At 51.7% G+C, this 21321-nt stretch overlaps 10 protein-coding genes across 10 annotated transcripts; 2 read left to right on the top strand and 8 right to left on the bottom strand.

Moving 5' to 3' along the window:
• Positions 1 to 609: 609 nt before the first annotated feature.
• N7510_011033 (uncharacterized protein) lies at positions 610 to 944 on the bottom strand (the record flags this gene model as incomplete). Its single annotated transcript, XM_056982958.1, has 2 exons — positions 610 to 767; positions 869 to 944. 2 exons carry the CDS (start codon positions 942 to 944, stop codon positions 610 to 612), a joined length of 234 nt encoding a protein of 77 aa, XP_056828452.1.
• A 452-nt stretch (positions 945 to 1396) lies between these two features.
• N7510_011032 (vacuolar protein sorting-associated protein 35) lies at positions 1397 to 4277 on the top strand (the record flags this gene model as incomplete). Its single annotated transcript, XM_056982957.1, has 5 exons — positions 1397 to 1533; positions 1600 to 2237; positions 2298 to 3298; positions 3355 to 3903; positions 3960 to 4277. The coding sequence occupies 5 exons, from the start codon at positions 1397 to 1399 to the stop codon at positions 4275 to 4277; spliced, it is 2643 nt and encodes an 880-aa protein (XP_056828451.1).
• Positions 4278 to 5527: 1250 nt separating this feature from the next.
• N7510_011031 (uncharacterized protein) lies at positions 5528 to 9380 on the bottom strand (the record flags this gene model as incomplete). Its single annotated transcript, XM_056982956.1, has 4 exons — positions 5528 to 7729; positions 7787 to 8031; positions 8094 to 8280; positions 8307 to 9380. Coding segments are annotated over 4 exons (3708 nt in total), but the record flags the coding sequence as incomplete, so codon positions are not given.
• Positions 9381 to 10394: 1014 nt separating this feature from the next.
• Positions 10395 to 10715, bottom strand: N7510_011030 (uncharacterized protein; the record flags this gene model as incomplete). Its single annotated transcript, XM_056982955.1, has 1 exon — positions 10395 to 10715. The coding sequence occupies one exon, from the start codon at positions 10713 to 10715 to the stop codon at positions 10395 to 10397; it is 321 nt and encodes a 106-aa protein (XP_056828449.1).
• Positions 10716 to 10720: 5 nt separating this feature from the next.
• On the top strand, positions 10721 to 11655 carry rho2 (uncharacterized protein; the record flags this gene model as incomplete). The annotated part of the gene is made up of 4 exons (XM_056982954.1): positions 10721 to 10755; positions 10916 to 10994; positions 11124 to 11315; positions 11368 to 11655. 4 exons carry the CDS (start codon positions 10721 to 10723, stop codon positions 11653 to 11655), a joined length of 594 nt encoding a protein of 197 aa, XP_056828448.1.
• A 642-nt stretch (positions 11656 to 12297) lies between these two features.
• On the bottom strand, positions 12298 to 13004 carry N7510_011028 (mitochondrial 54S ribosomal protein mL40; the record flags this gene model as incomplete). The annotated part of the gene is made up of 2 exons (XM_056982953.1): positions 12298 to 12644; positions 12788 to 13004. The coding sequence occupies 2 exons, from the start codon at positions 13002 to 13004 to the stop codon at positions 12298 to 12300; spliced, it is 564 nt and encodes a 187-aa protein (XP_056828447.1).
• A 794-nt stretch (positions 13005 to 13798) lies between these two features.
• On the bottom strand, positions 13799 to 14770 carry N7510_011027 (uncharacterized protein; the record flags this gene model as incomplete). The annotated part of the gene is made up of 1 exon (XM_056982952.1): positions 13799 to 14770. One exon carries the CDS (start codon positions 14768 to 14770, stop codon positions 13799 to 13801), a length of 972 nt encoding a protein of 323 aa, XP_056828446.1.
• Positions 14771 to 16003: 1233 nt separating this feature from the next.
• Positions 16004 to 16984, bottom strand: N7510_011026 (NAD-dependent epimerase/dehydratase family protein; the record flags this gene model as incomplete). Its single annotated transcript, XM_056982951.1, has 1 exon — positions 16004 to 16984. The coding sequence occupies one exon, from the start codon at positions 16982 to 16984 to the stop codon at positions 16004 to 16006; it is 981 nt and encodes a 326-aa protein (XP_056828445.1).
• A 636-nt stretch (positions 16985 to 17620) lies between these two features.
• Positions 17621 to 19710, bottom strand: N7510_011025 (amidase; the record flags this gene model as incomplete). Its single annotated transcript, XM_056982950.1, has 7 exons — positions 17621 to 18136; positions 18215 to 18364; positions 18426 to 18583; positions 18637 to 18786; positions 18877 to 19147; positions 19215 to 19355; positions 19444 to 19710. The coding sequence occupies 7 exons, from the start codon at positions 19708 to 19710 to the stop codon at positions 17621 to 17623; spliced, it is 1653 nt and encodes a 550-aa protein (XP_056828444.1).
• Positions 19711 to 20182: 472 nt separating this feature from the next.
• N7510_011024 (cysteine hydrolase family protein) lies at positions 20183 to 21037 on the bottom strand (the record flags this gene model as incomplete). Its single annotated transcript, XM_056982949.1, has 1 exon — positions 20183 to 21037. The coding sequence occupies one exon, from the start codon at positions 21035 to 21037 to the stop codon at positions 20183 to 20185; it is 855 nt and encodes a 284-aa protein (XP_056828443.1).
• Between the last annotated feature and the right edge of the window lie 284 nt (positions 21038 to 21321).

The following is a 21321-nucleotide window of genomic DNA, read 5'->3' as shown; positions in this document are numbered from 1 at the left end:
ATTTACTGGGAGGCGAATTGTTTATCGCCTACTTTCTTGCTATGTATTCTTGACATCAGATTGTTTCTGTTTTTTTTTTTTTTTTTTTTTTTTCATATGGTTCCAAGGGACATGATTACATAGACTGGATGCGGAACATGTTAACGGCATTTGAAATGACTTAAATTAGATTGTTATGTTTACATGAATAGAATGAGAATCAAATTGATGATATCGGAATGTCCTTGGAAATCTGAGTACAGTGGCAGTCGTGGGACTGCCAGCCACATCCGTTTATCCGTGGACAGGATGGCCGCGGTAACTACATTCACTGCATTGGAAAATTCCACTACAATATTCCAGGCAGGCAATAATGAAGGCTGTATCACATATTGTTGATACCCAGATAAACAATGTCGTGGGTGCCCAAGACAAGAAGATGATAGCGCTAGCTACATACCTCCCTCTACGCCTTCTTGTCCTCTTACTTCTCCCCACACACTCTACAACTCAACTCTCTGATTCTTACTTGGGATCCAGCATATTATCCACGCTTCCTGGACAACATCATATCACCTCTTCCTTGCAAGTTTCCTAAGACGGATCCTTCCCTGTGATATTTACACTTCCCTAGGATCCGTCCACAAGGTCGTATGGTTTGTTCGCGAACAGGAAGTCTGCCAGTATCCAGAGGCAGTAGAACCTTTTATCGGAGCCCAGGATCACCGAAGCAGAAAAACTTCTATTCTCCTGAAGGTTCTGTGTGACGTGAACCGCTCCCATCCCCTCTTAGAAGCCTCCCGTCGCTCCTCGATCTGAACTTTGTACTCGATACACAACGAACATGGCACCTGCCCTTTAAACCGGTGAAGCCATGGCGTCTCCGTACGTGGCCCCGTGCATGTCGTTCCTTCCACAGGAATGACTTCCGAAGCTGATTGGTTCAGCTGGATCTCCTGCGGCATTGGGTACATCACAGCCCCTATTCTCACATCATGGATCCTGACCGTCAATGGTCAGTTACACCCAGATAGTATCAGGTCCCAGCAAGGGTAAATTCTTCCCCGGAGCCTCGCTTAGAGGAGAATATGGCAACTCTGAGACTATGGTAGGGATGAATGTGTTGTGTGTGGAGTTCGTTAGTTGATGGTGGTTGTGTTGTGGTCGTGTGGAGAGCGGACAAGTTAACGATCGGCGTTCCTGCCTGTCCTTCCGGCTGATGCTGTCACCGACTTGCTTTTGTAACCTCCGCCCTTCCAACCCCAACTCACTCTGCCTTCCTTCATCCCTTGCCTTCGCTCATGAATTGAACCAGTGATATCCCGCGTTCCTGCGCCCTAGTCTCTGTTATTCTTCCGTCTCCCGCCTGCAGCTGCCACGCCACTCCAATTTCCCCCTCACTCTCTCCCGCTCCACGATGGCGAGCCCACCTCCCGTCCCCGAGGACCAGAACCGCCTCCTCGAGGAGGCATTGGGGGTGGTGCGCCAGCAATCAGGCATGATGCGCAAATGTCTAGAGACTCCTGGCAAGCTCATGGATGCGCTCAAGTGCGGGTGAGCCACTCCGTGACCCTAGGCAGCGACGTCGGGTTGTGTGCTAACCACTGGTGATCGTTACAGGTCTACTCTCGTCTCCGAACTGCGAACCCCAAGCCTTGGCCCGAAACAGTATTATGAGCTGTACATGGCCGTGTTCGATGCGCTGCGACACCTATCCGTCTACCTGAAGGAGAACCACCCCGTCAATCACCTAGCGGACCTCTACGAACTGGTCCAGTATGCCGGCAATATCGTCCCCCGCCTCTACCTGATGATCACCGTGGGAACCGTGTACATGTCGGTTGAGGATGCGCCGGTCAAAGAGATCATGAAGGATATGATGGAGATGAGTCGCGGTGTCCAGCATCCGATCCGGGGTCTCTTCCTGCGATATTACCTGTCCGGTCAAGCTAGAGATTACCTGCCCCTGGGGAATGGTGATGGGCCTGAAGGCAACCTCCAGGACTCGATCAACTTTGTCCTGACGAATTTTGTGGAAATGAATAAGCTCTGGGTTCGGCTGCAACACCAGGGTCCCTCCAGAGAACGGGACAGGCGGATCCAGGAGCGGCGCGAGCTCGAACTGCTCGTGGGCAGCAACATTGTCCGACTCAGTCAATTGGTGGATCTCGAAGGATACAAGTCTGGCATTTTGCAAGCACTGTTGGAACAAGTGGTGCAATGTCGGGATGTTCTGGCGCAAGAATATCTGCTGGAAGGTGCGAAATCGCAATGAACGTTGTGTTTGATTCACCTGTTTTTACTAACTTGACCAACAGTCATCACAAAGGTATTCCCGGATGAGTTCCATCTGCACACCTTGGACCTTCTGCTATCCGCCATTGCCAAACTCCATCCACATGTCGATCTCAAGAAGATTGTCATCGGGTTGATGGATCGTCTTTCTTCCTTTGCCGCCCGAGAGTCAGAAGCACCTGCGGAACCGGAAACACGGAAACAAAATGAGGAAGAAGCAGTTGCTCGACTGTTTCAGAAACTTGAGCTTGATAAAGAAGCCAAGGCCAAAGCCAAAGCCCCAGAGTCCGGCGAGGGTGCTGCTGCAAGTGGTGCCGCCCAAGAAAACGGCGCCGAAGGACCTTCCAAGGAGAGTGACAACGCGGCAGATGCGTCGAAAGAAGATAATCAAGTCGCAAATGGAGGTGAAGCTGGCCCGAAGCCCGGAATTCCCGTAGATATCAAACTCTACGATATCTTCTACAATCAGGTGGTCGACTTGATCAAGACGCGCGCATTACCAATCCAAGACACCATGGCGCTTTTGGTGTCGCTCGTCAATCTCGCGCTGAACATTTACCCAGATCAGTTGGAATATGTCGACCAGGTCCTGGACTTTGCGACCCAGAAGACAAATGAATACACTGACCACGCCGATCTCCACTCTGCACTAACGCAACAGCACATTCTTCATCTTCTCGGGGCCCCGCTTCGTTCTTATGTTTCGATATTCACAGCATTGGCACTGCCGCATTATGTACCACTCCTGTCTTCACAATCTTATCCCACCCGGAGAGGAATCGCTGGCGAGATTATCCGGAGTATCCTCAAGAACAGGACTCTTATTTCGACCACGGAGAATCTTGACCGGGTGCTCCAGGCGGTGAAGGTTTTGATCAAGGAGGGACTGCAGCAGGCTGCTGGATACCCCGGGATGCAGACCCAGCGGCGAGGTGGTGAGACTGATGAGACAATTGAGGAACAAGGATGGCTTGCAAGATTAGTACATCTGATCCAGTCTCCAGACAACGACACACAACTCAAGGTAGGAGCTTGATCTATCATTTTAAGATGAACATTCACTGATTTTGTTCCCCACAGCTTCTGCAAGCCACGCGCAAGGCCTATAACGAAGGCAATGAGCGGATACGCTACACCACCCCAGCTATTGTGACAGCGTCAATTCGCCTAGCGCGGAAACTGAAGTCGCGCGAGCACTACGATGACAATTGGCAGTCGCAATCATCTGCGCTCTACCGATTCATGCATCAGAGCATCAATAATCTGTACCAGCGTGTCAACCCAGGCTGCGCCGATCTATCTCTTCGCCTGTTTGTGATGTGCGGTGAAGTCGCGGACCAAACCGGCTTCGAGGAAGTCAGCTATGAGTTCTTTGCGCAGGCATTCACCATCTACGAAGATGCGATTAGCGACTCGCGCGCCCAGTTCCAGGCCGTCTGCATCATTGCGGGAGCTCTGCACGGCACGCGCGGCTTCTCAAAGGAGAACTACGACACGCTTATTACCAAGGCCGCCCTACATGGCAGCAAGCTCCTCAAGAAGCCCGACCAATGTCGCGCCGTGTATTTGGCGAGCCACTTGTGGTGGGTAGTCGAAAATCCGCAGCGTGAGGATGATGATCCTAAAAACGTAAGCCTGCCCACCTTCTTTCCTTTCAATTTTTGAAATCTAACTCCAAGCCCCAGCTCTACCGCGATGGCAAACGAGTCCTCGAATGCCTCCAGCGTGCCCTCCGCGTCGCCGACGCCTGCATGGACACCGCCGTCTCCGTCGAGCTCTTCGTCGAGATCCTCAATCGCTACGTCTATTATTTCGACCAGCAGAACGAGACCGTCACCATCAAGTACCTCAATGGCCTCATTGAGCTCATCCACTCCAACCTGCAAACTACGGAGAGTGAGCCCAACCCGAGTCTCGATGGCCCGCAACGTCATTTCCACCGCACCCTGGAGTACATCCGGTCTCGCGATTATGAAGGTATTGTAACGGAGACACGGCAGTAGTAGATGGGTGCTGGACTCGTTCGGATTATCCTGCGCGTCTAGACTATATGGGATGGCCTGGAATTCTCATCGGGCCTTGTGTATGTCGTGTTGGTGTATGTCATAAGGGTTTTCTTTTGTTTTTAATCAATTCTCACTTTTCATTTGCTCTTGTTATTGTCTATCGTGTCTTTGAAGCCAGCTCCCCTGTTGTTGTTATTTCGTCTCTTACAGAGTATATATAAGAAGTGTATCAGCGCCTCTCGATGGATGGGGCCTCTGCCCTACCTCGATTTCTGATCCCTGAACTCAATCTATACCATTGACTGCGTCATGATCACCCGGCCCGACAGCCATTGGTGGAGGACTGTCACCTCATAAAAGAAGCCAAGGTTAGACACGTTTATTTTCTAGTTTAATCTAACGTTTCCTCCATATCGGTCTGTTGGAGTAGTTCCTTGATGAATGGTAGTTCATCATCCGGAAACCTGGACATGATTTGATGATATCCGATAACACTGCTCATACATCTTCGAATCACGAGGCGAAGACGGTCGACTGCTGATTTCAGGTTTTCGACTTCTTGGCAAAGTGCTCCTCGTCCTGCATCAGGTTTGCCCGTGTACATCATAGAGCAGTTACAAGTTGATATGAGAAATAGAGAGGTAATTCAACACGAAGAAGAAACTTCGATCATGCAATTGGTCAAGAAAACAACGACGGAGCAGGACAATGAACCCGATCTCCACGGATATCGCTGCATAATGTAGAAAACAAGGCCAGGAACTCATACCATACACAAGAAAAAACAACCAGACGAAAAGGTCAAAAAGGGAAAAATCAGAACAGACAACCCCGGATGCCCCGAAGTTCCAGCGCATAAACTCGACAAAAAGTAGACAAAAAGGTAAAAAGAAAAAGGAAAAAGGGAACCCGTATGAACGTCAGAAACAACTTCAGGAAGTGTGTTGAGGAGGTGGATGTGAAGAAATGTGGGAGGTAGGAAGGTGGCGTTAAATCCCATGACGCTTCAAGATTTCGAAGATCATCATCCATCGGAAAACAGAAGGTAAGGAAGAACGAAGTTCATTCCGACAAAATTGCCTCCTCACCGAGAAGGGGTGAGAGAAGGGTCCAGACCGATCCCGTGAATGGAAAAAGAAGCCACACCGCAAAGGGGAGCACAAAGAAGAGAAAAAATAAGTACCAGGGCCCGGGTCATGAGATGGGTCATAATCATATCAAGGTCATCATCAAGACAACTTACTACCCTAGAACCCAGCAGGGGGCGAGGTGTACTGTCGCAACACTGAGGGCGCGGGACCACCGAACCCGCCAAACGCGGCCGGGTTGCTGTTCCCAGGAATCGGGCTGCCGATGTCTCCAGGAACAATGCTGGGTCTGTGTCCAGGGACGGCGCTGTTGGTGTCGGGCTCGAACTTGACGTACTGACCGTTCTCGTTCTCGTTGATGGAGAATGACCCGCCGCCGTTCTGAGGGCTGCCCTCTGTGTCGCAGATATCCAGCATCTCACCCAGCGAGATCGAGGGCTCACTTGAAGGCCGCAGCTGTTCCACCTGTCGGAGAACGATGCCCACGTCATGGTATGCTGCGAGGCTTTTTTGTGAGCTCATGGCGTTGAGTTGCTTGCAAGCCTGGATCACCAAGAGGCGAATTGTAACTGGCCGAGAAGTGTGCGGACGCTGATGAGTGCTGGCTCCAAAGACGTTGTGGGACCAGCCACTTCCAGGTGCAGTGCCCCAGGTTGGGGTTCCAGGGAAAGCAGAGTTGCCGAAAGGTGTGCCCCAGGTGTTACTCGAAGAAGTGACCGAGAAATTGTTGACAGGCTTGGGGGCTAGAGGATCACCAAATAGCGATGGTCCTCCAAAGCTAGCTCTTGTTGGTCCGGGGAATGATCCAGGGGCCACTGCACCGGGCAAGGACTGGGACAATTTGGCTGAATATGGAGAGTCGGTATCGTCAAGAAGCGCGCTACTGCCCAGATGGGCGCTCAGGTTGTCCACCTCCCGCTGCGATGGAACAGGACCTGTTTCTCTCTGCTGCTCTTGAGCGGTGCTCGGCGGACGCTTGATCGGACTTGGCCGCGTAATTGGGTACAGCTGGGAATTATTCTCCAATGGTGACCGTTCGAACGAGCCGGACGGTTGTCTCGAATGGGTTTTCGCCAGACCACCTTGTTGCATAGGGAATGCGTTGGACAACCCAGGCTGTCCCTGGAACGGAAGACCGGGCCCATGCTCGAGCGGGAACCCACGACCTGGCGGGATTGGACGTGACCCATTGATTCCAGGCGGTGCAGGAATTCCACTTGGCGCAGGGAAACCTCTGAATTGGTTCATCAGGTTGGTCGAGTTGGGCGGATACATAGGCAAGTCTGGTCCCAGCGGTGGCCGGGGAGCCATACCAGGAATGCCCGGTGGGTGGGATGGCAGGCCCAAACCTTGAAATCCGGGTGGGTTGGTTCGACCAAGTGGGGACAGCGGTGCCGAAGGCTGGGGGTGATGCAAAGGAGGTTGCTGTTGTTGACCTTGGGTTTGCTTAGTACCCATGCTGGAGGCTCCCGACGACTGCGACTGCGGTATTGAATGCGGCGAGACGGATGGCTGATGAGACGAGTCTGTGCTGGCTTGCTGGGATCGAGGCGACGAGGTGTGAGAGTCCTGCTGAGACGGTTGGCGCGGCCTCGCGGGTGTTGGGGCTTTCGGGACGACATTAGCGGCAGCATAATGCGGAGACTGTAGCGGACCCGGATGAGATGGGGACTGCGAGTTTGACTGGAGAGGAAACGCCCCAGCGTACGTTGGGGGAGCACGCTTTGCTTGGACATCACGCCTACCGGCGCGTTCCTGCTCGGCCTTGACCGCTGCCTCTCGCAATTTGCGCTCTCGCTCCTCTTTGGCCTTCTTCTCTCGAGCCTCTCGTTCCTCTCGCTCCTTACGCTTGGCTTCCTCGCGCTTCTTCTTCTCCAGTTCCTTCTGTTCGCGTTGCTTGCGCTCAGTTTCGGCCTGCCGTTCTCGCTCCTCTTTGAGACGCCGTTGCTTCTCGGCTTCCTTCCGCACACGCTCCTCTTCTTGAGCCTTTCGTTCGGCCTCCCGCTTCTTCCGTTGTTCTTCGCGCTTCAGCCGCTGCTCTTCGAGCTTTTTCTCTTGCGCAGCTTTGGCCGCAGCCTCCTCGGCCGCCTTTTCAGCGTCCCGGCGAGCTTTCTCCTCGTCCTTGGCTTGCTTCTGTTTCTGCTTCTTGTCTTTTTTCTTCTGTGCCTCTCGAGCTTTCTTGGCGTTCTTTTGCTCTTCTCGGGTTTCCTCTTCCAACAGCTCCTCAATGAGCTGTTTCTGACGTTGCTCGGCAACCTTCTCTCGATATGCAGTCATGACTCGTTGCTCGAACATCCGCGCAGCAAATATTTGAAACATTCGCCGGCCTTCCTGCATACGCTGTTCTTCCGTCATGGCGTCCTTTTGGTGGTCAACATTCGTACAGCACGGAATCGGAGCAAAACACCGAGAACACACCATTTCGTCTTCGTCATACTCATCCTCCTCCTGGGAATCATACTCCTCGTCTTCCTCGTCATCATAGTCCTCGTCGTCGAGGGGGCCATGGTTGTGGCCTCCATGAAAGGACTGATGAGCGGCGGCTATCCCGTACTGCGTATCCTCTTCTCTTTGCATTCGACGTTCGGCTAACTGTTCCATCATGTCGATGAAATGCTTCCCGTCATTCTTGAGAAGATCGTCTGCAACGGTAAGGATGCCATCTGGGGAGAATTTACCATTAGCAAAGCGTCTATGAGATCAAGCGAGGATCACCCTAGCATACCTTTCACAGTGAGACTATTCCCAAACGCGAAGAAGTCTGCCCGCGCTTCGCGTGCCTCTTCGTCCTCAAGCTCATCATCACTGTACAGCTCATCGTCGTCCTCGTCTTCCTCGTCCTCATCGTAGTCTTCCTCAATGTCATCATCGTCCTCTGGTAGCTCCTGCACTCTGCCTCGCGACGGGTGAAACTGGCCATGGGTGCGGGTATGTTGACCGGGAGACCGTAGGGGGGTTGGTACAGTCGAGGCGGGGGGATGATGGGCGAGCCCTCGTCGAACGAACCTTGGTTGTTGTTCGCGTACTGCTCGAGCTCCTCATAGTATGCATCGTACAACACTTCAAGTTCTTCCTCAATCGCAGTCCGTTTTCGCCCACACACCGTACAGCTGCAGGAGTGCTTCTGCTGCTCCTTCATCTTTTTCAGTACGGCATCCTTTTCGACCTTGACCAGTTGCCGCCGGTCTTCTTCGCCCAGCTCAAACCAGAAGGTCCTGATGTTTTCGCGCTCCTCCAGCGAAGACTGATTCCAAATGCTGCCCTCCTTTCCGGCCTTCATCGGGTACCGACTAGCGTAGGGCATATTTTGGGGCGGCGGCGGAGGGTGGGAGAAGGTGGCGGACGGGGTGGAGAGCGGGGTCGAGCTTCCGTCGGCGAGAGTGTGAGATCCAGAGCGATGTTTCTTGCCCCTTTTCCTTCTCGATCTCCGACCCGTCGCAAGTTGTTGTTCATCTGGTCCGTCAGTTACTGGGTGGTCGCTTGAGTTCTGCCGCGAGACTGTTGGCTTGTCGGTTGCAAAGGGAACACCGGTCGCTGCGTGGTTAGGAAATGATTCGCCGAAGTCACGATCATCTCCGTAAGAACGCATATCATCCCCCATCGCTGGATCCGCTACATCTCCAGATGCGTAGCCATCGGTGGGCGACCGATGCTCCGCAGCTAAGCGAGCGGCCTGCTTCTGCCGGCGTTTCTGCTTCTTGCGATTCACGGTCGATCCAGTTGCCGGCGTCGCGGTAGATGGTGCAGCGTTGTTTGGAGGACCTCGCGCATGCGTATCGCCATTCGTGGTGTGCGTCGAACTCGCCGCCGGTGGACGAGTTGCCATATTGGATGCGGGCGGAGCGATGGAGTAATGCAATGCTTGCCTCGGCGACACACTATCACCTCCTACGCAGAGGAGAGAGTTAGAAAAGGGTGATTTGGAGGAGAGGAAGGGCAGACGAGAGAGGACAGGGTGGGCGGGGGGTGGGAGGAGCGAGAAAGAACCTACCAACAAAGCTCCGCAGAATCCAACTGGCGAAAGGAACGGGGGTGGGAGCCGACAAATGGACAGTTTCTCCCTTTGTTGTTCCGGGGAAGAGGCTGTGCTTGCAGCGGGGGCAGGAAGCAGAGGTGGCAGGAGAGGCTTTGCGAGAGAGAGGGGGGGGGTTGAAAGAAGTGAGGGAGGATCCCGGCGGGTCAAGGCGTGTTCGCTGCTCGGGGACGAGAGCGACGCGCTGGCTGACCGGAGGGACAGGAAGCGCGATCAAGGGCCAGGGCCAGCGACAAGTTCAGGGCCCGAGAGCGCGGGATGCCGGGGTGGAATGGTGGTGGGAGGGTGAGAAGATGGATGAAGTGATGGGCTTTCCTGCCTTCTGGATGGTTGTCGTGCCGCCGCAACGGGATAGCCGCTACAAGCGAGATCGGTGCCTGAATGGTGAGGCAGCAACTGAACCTGTTACGATTGCCCGTATTTGGCGCGACCCGTGTTGTTAGGCTGATCGAAAGGTGTGTCGGTGCAGAAACACCGTCACTCCGTACCGGCTGTTCCTGTTGCCTCGCGGTCTGTTCTGGGCGCCAGGCGCCAAAGTCACGTGGTCAATGCCAACGGGATGGTGTGATGATTGCATGGGATCTCCAGCAGTCCGTTCCTACTCCCATCAATAACTCTAACGATCAGCCTCATACCTCCCTTTCCATCCGCCCTGAACACCTAGCCTCGTCGGGAGGGACGATATCACGTGACTGTCTCACTCACGCCGGTAACTAAGACATTTCCTGATTAGTGACATCTTGAATATTTGCAACGCTAGACAAAAATAAAATAAGAATAGCTTGTCGGGGCTGCTGCCCTGTTTGGCATGGGCGCCATCTTCTGTAAAAAAACCTTGAAGTGTCCAGTCCCCGATGTGATAATCGTATCTTTTCTCCGTCTAACTCGCTTGCCTTCTCCCCTCTCCCACTCTCACTGGACCAATTCCCCCTCCTCTCGTTTTCTCGGTTTCAGCATTATCCACATTGCCCCGGATCCTTCGTTTAGGGACATTCAGGGAGACCGCGTGTAGTATCCCTCCCCCATCAGCCTCAGCCCCGGCGCGACCGCCTTTCCGTCCCCTCCCCCCAAACCCACGTCACTAAGCAAGCTGGTCGTTGCAATAATAACCCCGGTCAGGCCAACCAGTTCCGTTCCCCTGACTCCCCTCGGGCGGAAATAGTGCGCGTGTGGCTGTACTTTGCTCTCAACAGTTCCACATCCCCCCTGCCCGTCTGCGTACGCGCTGCTTTCTGACTCCTGCCGACTTGTCCTGAGCACACCCTCCTTTTCCTCCACCCGTGTCATCAGGGCGCTTTTTCGACGGTCTGCCATTGACTATGGCCCAACAGGAGAATGACAATGTGATGCGACGGTGAGTGTGATTGCTTCAGTCTCTTTACTGCTGGCGAATAGGCAGCCGAGTCCACTGCGACGGACCGCTGTCAGCATTTGCCAGACCATTGCCCCGTGCACTTGGATCTGCCTTTGTACCAGCGTATTCGTCGGTTATACTGATCTGGATGAACGTTCAGGAAACTCGTCATCATCGGAGATGGCGCGTGTGGAAAAACTAGTCTGCTCAGCGTCTTTACCCTTGGCTACTTTCCAACCGTGAGTCGACGACAACAAAGTTTCAAACAATCACCATGGCTAACCTGTCTGTGAAATCTAGCATTATGTCAGTCCTTCGACGAAGGCTCCGATTTGGCTTTGGGGTTGTCTGACATGACTGCTTCTTAGGTGCCCACGGTATTCGAAAACTACGTGACAGATTGCCGAGTCGACGGACGATCAGTACAATTGGCCCTGTGGGATACAGCGGGACAAGAAGACTACGAGCGATTGCGGCCACTCGCCTACTCGAAAGCACATGTGATTCTGATTGGATTTGCCTTGGACACGCCAGACTCACTGGAGAACGTGAAACACAAGGTTGGTGTGGACTGTCTTCAACCGTGCCAGCCATCACTAACTCCCACCGCAGTGGATCGAAGAAGCAAACGAGCGATGTCCCGGAGTGCCGATCATTCTGGTTGGGCTGAAGAAGGATCTGCGCGAAGACCCGCTCGCGATCGAGGAGATGCGCAAGAAATCTCTCAAGTTCGTGACGGCGAAAGAAGGCAACGAGACTGGCGCCGAGATCGGAGTTCGCAAGTACCTCGAGTGCTCGTCCTTGACGGGTGAAGGTGTCGACGACGTGTTCGAGGCAGCCACCCGCGCAGCCCTGCTCACCTTCGAGAAACGAAAAACCTCGTGCTGCATCGTGCTATAACCAACGCCTTGGCTTTTTTCACGATGCGCCTCCCCCTCTGGCTTCTTTTTGGGTCGGCAACCCTTTCTGTACCATGCATCACTGGCGTTTGGGCGGTTAATTGTGGCTCCTCGATCGGTTGATCCGGGTACGACGTTTGCGCTTCGGCTCTATGAAGTCGTGTCTATTCCCTCGGAGTACATTGTTTCTCTTACACTCCTTTTTTGTTTGAACCCTGTTATGATGCACGTGCCGCTCCGGATTTCTCTCCTTATTGATTCCCCATTCCCCCGAAGAGCATTGTGATGATACCACTCCTTCCCTGGATTTGTTGCGTTTTCTTTTTCTTCTCCTGTAGTAATTGACTATATTTCTGGGCTCATTGCTTTTGCAAGGGAGTATACCATCTACCAACTATGTGTGCTCAATGGTAAGACTTGTGGACACAATTGCATCGGATGTTATCTTGTCTGCTGAAGGTAATTTGTATACACATGAAAATGATAGACTGTGCTCAACAAAAGAAAAGATGAAAAATGGTATTGTACACAGCGCCAATGATACATATATATCCCATCCTATACCGCCACACAACCCTATCATCAATTTTCCCACCTTCCATCCCTCACCCACTCACCCACTCAATCGACAAAAAAAGGATTTCTAATGCTTCTTCTCAGGCCTCTTCCACTCATAATTCCACCCCTCAGCAGCAGGCGACTCCGTCTGAAACCGGGCATATTCAATGGGAAACAGATCCGTAAACACGCCCTTCTTATTCATTGACACGCGAAACAATTTCCCGCCATCGCCGGCGCCCGTGCGCAGCTCCTCGCACGCGGCCTGCATACTCTGGTACTGGCGCTGCAGCTCTAGTTCCTGCTTCTTGCGCTGCTGCGCCTGGAACAGTTGCCAGGCGCGGTGGATGGTCCAGTGGCGGAGGAAGCGGTTACGGGAGAAGCGGAGCGGGCGTGGGGTTAGGGGGTGGTAAAGGAAATAGCGGATTAGAGCTATAGTTTCATTTTATTAGCTTCTGTTTGGTGTTTTCGTTTTCAATCGCGCTGGTTTTTGCTGGGGGGATCTGGGAATAAGGAGAGGAGTTTCGTGGAGGTGTGGGTTGGAATTGCTGGGTAGCAAAGGGGGCAAGACGTACTGATTCGCTTGTCCACTTGAGGACCACCTCCCTTCCGCTTTGCCAGGGTGCTCGTCGATGAGAACGGGGCTGTTTGCACGGCTGCGGTGGTCGGTGCGGATTGTCGAGACAAGGTCTCGTGGCAGACGCGGGAAACGGCTGGGCGCGCGGGAGTCAATGACATGGGGATTCGAAAGACGTTCGCAAGAGACGCGAGCGCTGGTGATAGAGACCGCATCGTGAGGGGTGTGATGGGGTGGGTGCGTTGTGGTAGACGGCGGAGGAAGATGGAGTTGACCATTCGGGGAGATCAATAATTCCTTGACGGCAGAATCCGGTCCGCCTTTGTTAGCCGCGCGCTTAATGCGGTACGAGTCCAGGGGATCATTCTAGGGCCTGCTTTGCACGAGAAAACTGTGGTCTGGTTATTCTGGAAATCGCTTATGTAGCATTCAATGCTAATAGAAGGGTATTAAGTCTGTGCAATAGCTAAAATATCCTCTATATATAAACTCAGATATATTACTTTGCACAACTCTAACAGGAAGTCGAAAAGACAGTTTGTATATCGGCCCAATGCTCAGTTCAATTACAACTTGGGTAATTTGTTATAGGTATCAAGTCACTATATTTTTATACATATAGCAACACTCGCTAGGCGGATTTTTCGTATGCACTCTCTTCTCTATTACGTATAAAAGTAGTAGATTTTATTCGGTATAGCGGTGTCCGCGTGGTTTGAGAAGATAGTCGATCTTGAATTGTGAAAAGATATTTTGAACAGTTAATATTTTAGGTGCACCTTGAGAGTATTGACTATAGTTAATTGTATGAATCTATAGCGTAGCTTCTGCAAATTTAGGCGTCGTTGACCTATAATTCGCGTTTTGCTTCGCTCAACGCACTCGGAATCTGTGAGGTCGACTGAATAGTGATGTATGTGCCTTCGTTAATTTTTCGATTATGAGGATATAGAACCCGTTGAAAATAATTCAAGTTATCTATCCCATTACTGTAAGGTCTTTGTAAGGTCTAACACCTACATATACCGTGTGCCTTCTCTCGAGCCATCTCTCTTTGCAGCCAGATATATGATACCGCTGCCCAAATAATGATATAAGCGAAAAGCACTCCCAGGGATAATCCAAACGCATAGTGGAATTCCAACGTCCATATTATGGCCGACAGACATCCAAGGTAGACACAAACTCCAAATATCCACCAGATAGTTAGAACCAGAAGCATGCGCCTGAAAATCTTTGATGATTCATATCGCGCGTTGTACCGTATGCGGAACTCGCGATCCTGCAGGCCATCCACAGCGATGAAGTCTTCAGCTGCGTAGTATATCAATGGCCGCAATAAAGTCCCTCTCGCCTGCGAGTCGATACCAATAGGAATTTTAATCGGGATAAGAGTGATGAGCATTAGGATGCCGAGAAATGCCATTATGAACCCCGGGGAGTAGAGATAGAGCATGGGTATTTCCTGGCTACTACCAATGACGAACGGAATCAAGGCGCAAATCATGGCCACACCATAGACCCATGATGTAGCGTCGAGCTCCCATCGCGAGCGTGATAGAAGGGGACTGCATTCATCGGGGTGCCAGAGCAGACGACAGACCCGGGCAACCAGAATGTAGAGCTCACCTAAGCCAAAGGAGATGATAGCGTATCCCAGGATCTGCTTGTTGAATTCGGGCTTCGTTGAAAGGCATATCTCGTAAGCCCGACAGTTGCTCTCCCATTGCGATCGATGAATACCGAACCAAATGTAGTAGATTATGCATGGGACCACAATATCGAAGACTATGATCATAATAGGCCCTATTGTGATTGATAAGTGTTCTGAAAGTTTCGGCTTCTTCTGCGCGAGCTTCACGTATGGCGAGTCTCGTGTCAATGGTGTCCGTGTCTCTCGCATGCTGGTTTCCTCTTGTGCGAAGTCCGCCCCAGCAATATAGCTATCTTGGTCATCGTTATTGGCATTTGGTGTGGGCATTCACTGATTACCAGCCACCGTCGCTGGTTATTTTTGGTGTTCCTCAGTTTCGCATGGGCAGCGCCTATTGATAATAGGTAATCTTCAATTAGGTTCAGGAATCATTGACGTCATTGGTCAAGATAGCATGATCACTGTGCAAAAGTCAAACACTAATAGTTATATCTTTTTGAAGACTGACTCAAAATATTATGCCATAGTTGTTATTTATTTGGTAAGGCCTACCATGTAAGAAATCTGAGTAACATTTTCTCAAGCAACTGTTCAATAACAGGCAGATATTATATGCCCTGAGCCAACAAGGTCTTAATAATCAGGCCTAGAACTTCTTTTCATCTTTCACTTGTGCAGGTGCTGGGTGAATTGCAGACCCTGCGGATAGAGTGTGGATCGGCACCGCTGGCAGAGGATGAGGATCTCAGACGGCTCCCAGACGAGGCCACATCTAGTGAACATTTCGTCGATAGACTTTGGATTCGCCATCGCCCGCGGTTTGGACAATGGGCTCGAGCGACCTACCATCTCGTACTTTGGCTAGGGACAGGGGTTCAATACGCCAGAGAGGAAGGTAGGGTAGACGGTTCTCCTTTGGAAAGCAGGCCCATCGAGGCGCATAGGAGAAGATGGACGCAAGAAAAGGACAAACGACTAACAGGATTCGCGGTACGTATAGGGATACTGCGTTCGTTTTACAGAGTGGAATCGGTTAGGCGAAAAGAGGAAATCTAATGGATTCTGCGGCACGTATTACCACTTAAAGTTATTTAGGTCTACCTCGAGAATTATTTCAGCATCTGGGTTGGCAAGGCGAGTGTTCGGATTCTTCTACTGGACTAGAAGGCCAATCCCAATGCATTTTGTAGTAGTGGCGACAAGGCGCTCTCCCAGGCTGCTCTCTACGGACGGGTTCAAGTCGGCCGATTGCTTCTGGGCCATGAGACAAGACTACTTACCCCCTGGAAGACGCCGCTTTTTAAAGCCATCGTCTAGGACCATGCCGAGATGGACGAGTTGTTGATGGAGCGCGGTGCAGATTGAATCAAAAAGGATGTTGAGGATCAGTCACTGCTGGAACTTGCAGCCACGTATGGGTGTAGCAGCATTATCCGGATATTCCACCAATATGGGTATGGTGCTACGCCCTGTCAATCTTACTAATAGATTAACGAGTGGTTCGTATATAGTATGTCATTGCATTGTGCATTACCGAGTCGCACTAGCTAGCGTTACTTTTTATTGTCCATAGTGCTGTGCCGCGAACGCAGCAGCATAAATATCCATGTTTTGCACAAACCCGCCTAGTCTTGTCGGTTGCCATTCCAACAACTGCTTAGCCCGCGCCGACGATCCCCGAAAGCTGGTGCTCATTGCCCGAGCAAATAAGTCTCCCCCATGGCCCTGTAGGTCCAGTGCGCCCTTGAAACCCCAGCATGCAGCCAATGCCTCGAAGATCTCCCGCATGCTCTCCTGGGTAGTAACGAGATCGAAGACTGGGTATACCCCAGTACCTGAGAGCAAATGCACCTTCTCGATAGCCTTGGCAAAGGCCTTAGCCACATCATCGACATGGATCAGGCCGGGCTTCGAATGCCCGTCCAGTAGGATCTTCACTGTAGAATTGGACCCATTCTTCGCGGCGTCCAGCACAGGCGTGATAAAAGAGGACCAGATCGTACCTTCTCTCCCATAGATCAAAGCAGGTCGTAGAACCATGACATCTAGCGAGTCAGCCGCCTGCAGCACCGCCCTTTCCATCTCAACCCTCCATGCGACCAGCTCCGTGGGAGGGGTGTTTGCGTCCGTTCCGACAACGTCGAGGTCATTCACAGGCTCATTCGACGAGCCATGCACCCATGTCCCGGAGCAGTAGATAAATCCTAGTTTGGATCCTTTCACACCGCGCTTCTTGTCTAGGTCAAGCCGTTCCTGGCCAATGGCCGTGACGTCGCGTAGGAAATTGTGGGAGCCTACGTCGGCACCCGCAACGTCCAGGACTACGTCGACATGCTTCGAGCGGATGATTGATAGATATGTATTTGGATCATTCACCGGATCTGGACACAGAACTGGGATGATCTCTTGTTTGGCGAGTTGTGCCGCCTTGGCGGGAGTGCGGGCGACCCCGTAGACGGTGTGCTCGCCGCCCTGGATGAGGAGGTTGGCGATCTGGCTGCCCAGATACCCAGTTGCGCCGAGGATGAGAACTTTGGGCATTATGATGAATGAAGGTTTGATTTGAACGGGTGTCTCAATTTGTTCTTTGCGGATGAAATGGCCGAAATACGAGGTTAGCAAAGATTATATATACGAGCCCCTGGTCGCTTTTCTTCTCTAACTCCAGTTAGGTCCGATAGAAAACTCTGGAGAGCAGGAAGAACATTAATCTCCATCGCATGAAATAATCATCAAGATACAAATCCGGTACGTATACAGTGGCACCACAAAAGTCTGTGAACCCCCCCAAAGTACCTTTCTTTACCGCCTCCTTATAAGATACCTACCGCCCACTAATAGTAGTTTTTGAGTGGTGCAGACGCTAATTTCCGGCAGAATATTAGTGCGATACTTTAGGGGGTCACAGACTTTTGTGGAGCCACTGTAGTTCAGGAGCCTAAAGTCCGTAATTCCATCTACCTGATCGCGGGGCAGCGGCGATGCGGAGCTAACGGACATAGAGCTGGAGGTTCTACCTGATTGAGAAGTAATCGCCACTAATACATCTGACACTGCAATTATAGCCTTGGAATAAAACATGATTCTTTTCACTCTGCATATATCAAGACATCTTGGTATTACTATCCACGAGCAAATAATGGTAATATTTAATCAACTGGCCCTAATCCACTATGCTTACGGCGTCACCTCGTTACCCAACAGCCTCCCGATCTCCGCTGCAATAGCCAAAGTGCGCTCCTCACTCAGCCTCCGACCGATAATCTGTACCGCGACGGGAGCGCCGTGGTATGCATCAGGATCATACTCGGCCTGCACCTCCGCATCCAATTCACTCAATGGCTGGAAATCCTGTCCTTTCTTGACATCCACATCCTTATCTGCGAATGTAACCGGTACAATAACACTGGTCAAATCAAGCAGGTTAATCACGGACGCATAGCCATAGTACTGGAACCGGTTGTGGCGGATAGCAGCCGTGGGCGTGATTGGAGCGACAATAGCGTCCAGTTCCTTGCCTAAATGTTTTTCGACCTCGCGCCATTTCTCCAGGTACTCGCCCTGATAGTTCCATTTCTGGAGGTGGGCGTCCCACAGCTCGTTCATGTCGATCTTGGCTTTGTCTGGGTTCAGGAGGTTTTTGGTATTCGGGATAGCGGGCTCGCCGGAGGCGTTGATGTTGCGTAGAACATCCTAGCTTGTAAGTGAGCGGTTGTTTCCCTTTTCATATTTGGGAGATTGGTTAATCTGGTTTGTTGGGATATTACTTACCGTGCTCCCGTCTGCAGCGTAGATGTTGTTGATGAGATCATGCCCGAAGTCGTGCTTGTACGGTGTCCATGGAACAATCGTGTGCCCATTTTGCTTCATCGTGGAGACAACTTTCTCGATACCTCTGAGGATCGGTGGATGCGGGAGCACCTGTTGGTCCAATGAATCAGTAAGGCGCTTCTTGCCAGCAAGCATCACAATGGGGACATACAACACCATCACACGAGTAAAAGCCCAACGTCAGCCCTCCGGACTGCAACTTTGAATGGATAGCTTCTTCCTCGACGTCTCTCCAGGGCAAAGGAATGACTTTCGAATCATACTTCCAGGGTTCTTCTTTCAAGACTGCCGTGAGGAATAGCCGCAGATCTTGTTGTGGAGTCAATATCGTTCCAAGAATAATAGGGATCGGGAATGCTAACCAGCTGCTGAATGCGCAATCGGCCCAACCACGCTGTGCACGGTTTCCTGGCCTTCCATACTATTCGCCATCTTGGCATATGGCATCCGGCCATGGCTGGGTCGGATTCCATACAGGAAGTTGAAAGCAGAAGGCACGCGGATCGAGCCACCTGCAACAATGGCAACAGCGCGTTAGAGTAATGCAAACGATCAATCACTCAGATTGCAAAAATAACGTGATTAAGGTGAAGAGTACTGACCAATATCAGTCCCAATACCAATAATCCCACCCCGCATTCCTACCATAGCCCCTTCACCCCCGGAGCTGCCACCGCAAGACCAATTCGCGTTGCGGGGATTGAGCGTGCGTCCGATGATATTGTTGACAGTCTCGCACACCATCAGTGTCTGAGGAACACTCGTCTTGGTGTAAAAAATAGCACCGGCTTTGCGTAGAAGCGTGACTAGCACGGATTCGCCGGTTTCATATTTTCCCAGCCAGGAGACGTAGCCCATGCTGGTTTCATAGCCCTAATGTGACAAGTTAGATTGGCGCAGTTATTTCTGGATGATTCTGTCCAGTAGTGAGGTGTTCTACCTTTACACGAAGCTGGTCTTTAAGAGAGATCGGTAGCCCATGAAGAGGTCCCACGGGCTTCTTATGCTCGTCAAAGTATGCATCTAATTCTTTCGCCTGCGCGATGGCCGCTTCAGGGAAGAACTCCAGACAGCAGTTGACCTAAACATATTCAGATACATCTTAGTATGCCCATTCCTTCTACTAACACTTTCTTTCACAGAAGCGCGGAGGAGGGAAGCAAGCTCACCAACTGATGCGCCAACGCAGCGCGTTTACAAAACGCCACCGTGACATCCACAGCTTTCAACTCGCCGCGAGCTAGCCTGTCTACCAGCTCTGTGGCACTCGATCCTGTTATCTGCAGCTCCTGTTGTGAAAGCAGGCCTGACTTTGCGGGATAATCAATCACCGAGGCGGCCGTGGGAAGAGACTGGATCTTCCATTCTAATGGGATGGAGTTGCTGAGACGCTCACGCTTATCGGCTGCGCGTTGTTCCCATGTGGTCTTGGTCATTTTGTCTGGATTTATCGTTGTGAAGTATAGCGTCGGCTAATTTTGAGTCTGGGATAAGGTATTAGATGGATACGGTTAACATCCCCAGCGAAGAGTGCCCCAGACTATTATTCCCACGACCCCTCTTCTGTTTAAATACCCCAAGCCTTATGTCCCACAACCCTGTCTGCAGTGACAACACCTTCCCTATCTTATCCGGATACCCGAATGCGTGGTGGGAGGACTAGCGTATCAGCGAGCAGCATCGAGTTGGGGCCTGGTTTGTCATCTCACTCTTTATCTTCGCGTACCCCAATTCTCCAACTTTTTCTTATCTCTGCCGCTGAGTTCTTTCTGTTGTAATAATTTTAGGGTCAGTTGGGAGAGCGCACGACTGAAACAGAGATTAATGTCAACCATGTATGAGTGCTACTATAATCCAACAAGTATGCCTAGTCTCTCATGTACATAAGTAGTTACATGTATCAATCTCCTAAAGTGCATCGCAGGACGCAACAAAACCAAACGTGTTTTCACTGTTCCACTCCCAAGAATTCGTTGCAAACTGTGGCGAAGTAGTAGCTGCACCGTCTTTTAAAAGGATGCAATCATAACCCTTACTAAAAGCATCCATCAGCGTGCCCCCCACACACTGGTCCGTATTCACCCCAGCGAACAATAGGGTGGTGATTCCGTCCGCCTCAAGATTATCCTGTAGGTCAGTCCGGAGACCCCACAACGCAGACATGCGGTTCTTGTGGATCCACACGTCCGGGCGCGAGGCCTTCTCCAATCCCTTGCGATACTCTGCATCCAGAGCGCCATAAAGCGCCGCATTCCATGTACCCCGCATCAGGGTACGACCTGCCTCGATGGTCGTTCCATCCGGCAGCTCAACGGCACTGAGATCCACGCCTAGTCCCTTGTATAGCGCTGGGTTCTTTTTCTTCTTGGGCTGGCCATCACCGGCGGCAGGTGGTTTTGGCAGCACAGTAAATGCCTTCATCATGGCCGGCGGCATTGTCGCCACTTCTTCGTCCGTGAGACCCCAATTCACCCAGAGGATACGGATGCCTTTCTCCCGAGCGGCGGGGATCTTGTTGAGAAGGACCTCAACCGCATCCAGGCCCGGTCCAGATGGGGCCCTCAACGCCGGGTGCAAGAAGAAGTTTTGCATATCGATGATAACCATGGCGGTCTTGGCGGGGTCGATGCGGATCGGGTAGGTCGTTGTTTGTAATGTCAGAGCTGTCTCGGCGGGTCCATTGCGCGTGAGGTCGATGATGCCTGTCGAGGGATCATAGATCCACTGGTTCATCGGGTTATTGCCGATAGGATATGCTGCCATTGTGGACGTAGGTGGAGGGAAGATGCAAAGATATCGACAATAACACGTGCCACCGACAACAGTAGTTTCGTATAGAAAAAAGCACTGATATGAGGGCCGAGACAAGGTTGGAACAACTGCAAGTCACGGTGGCTGCTGCCAGCCGTATATAATATAGTCGGCGATCACAATTGAAGGAAAATCGGACCATTCCGCTCCGACAAAAGCAACCCCGCCGATAAGACATAGACACGGTGCAGCCGATTCTCGGTGCGATATGTAATGAATCACTTCGGGGCTCGCTG

Source organism: Penicillium lagena (assembly GCF_028827675.1).
Source record: "Penicillium lagena strain IBT 129212 chromosome Unknown utg000008l_segment0_segment0, whole genome shotgun sequence".
Classification (NCBI taxonomy): Eukaryota; Fungi; Ascomycota; class Eurotiomycetes; order Eurotiales; family Aspergillaceae; genus Penicillium; species Penicillium lagena.
Note: the sequence above shows the minus strand (reverse complement) of the source record. Positions and strands in the feature narration are given on the sequence as shown.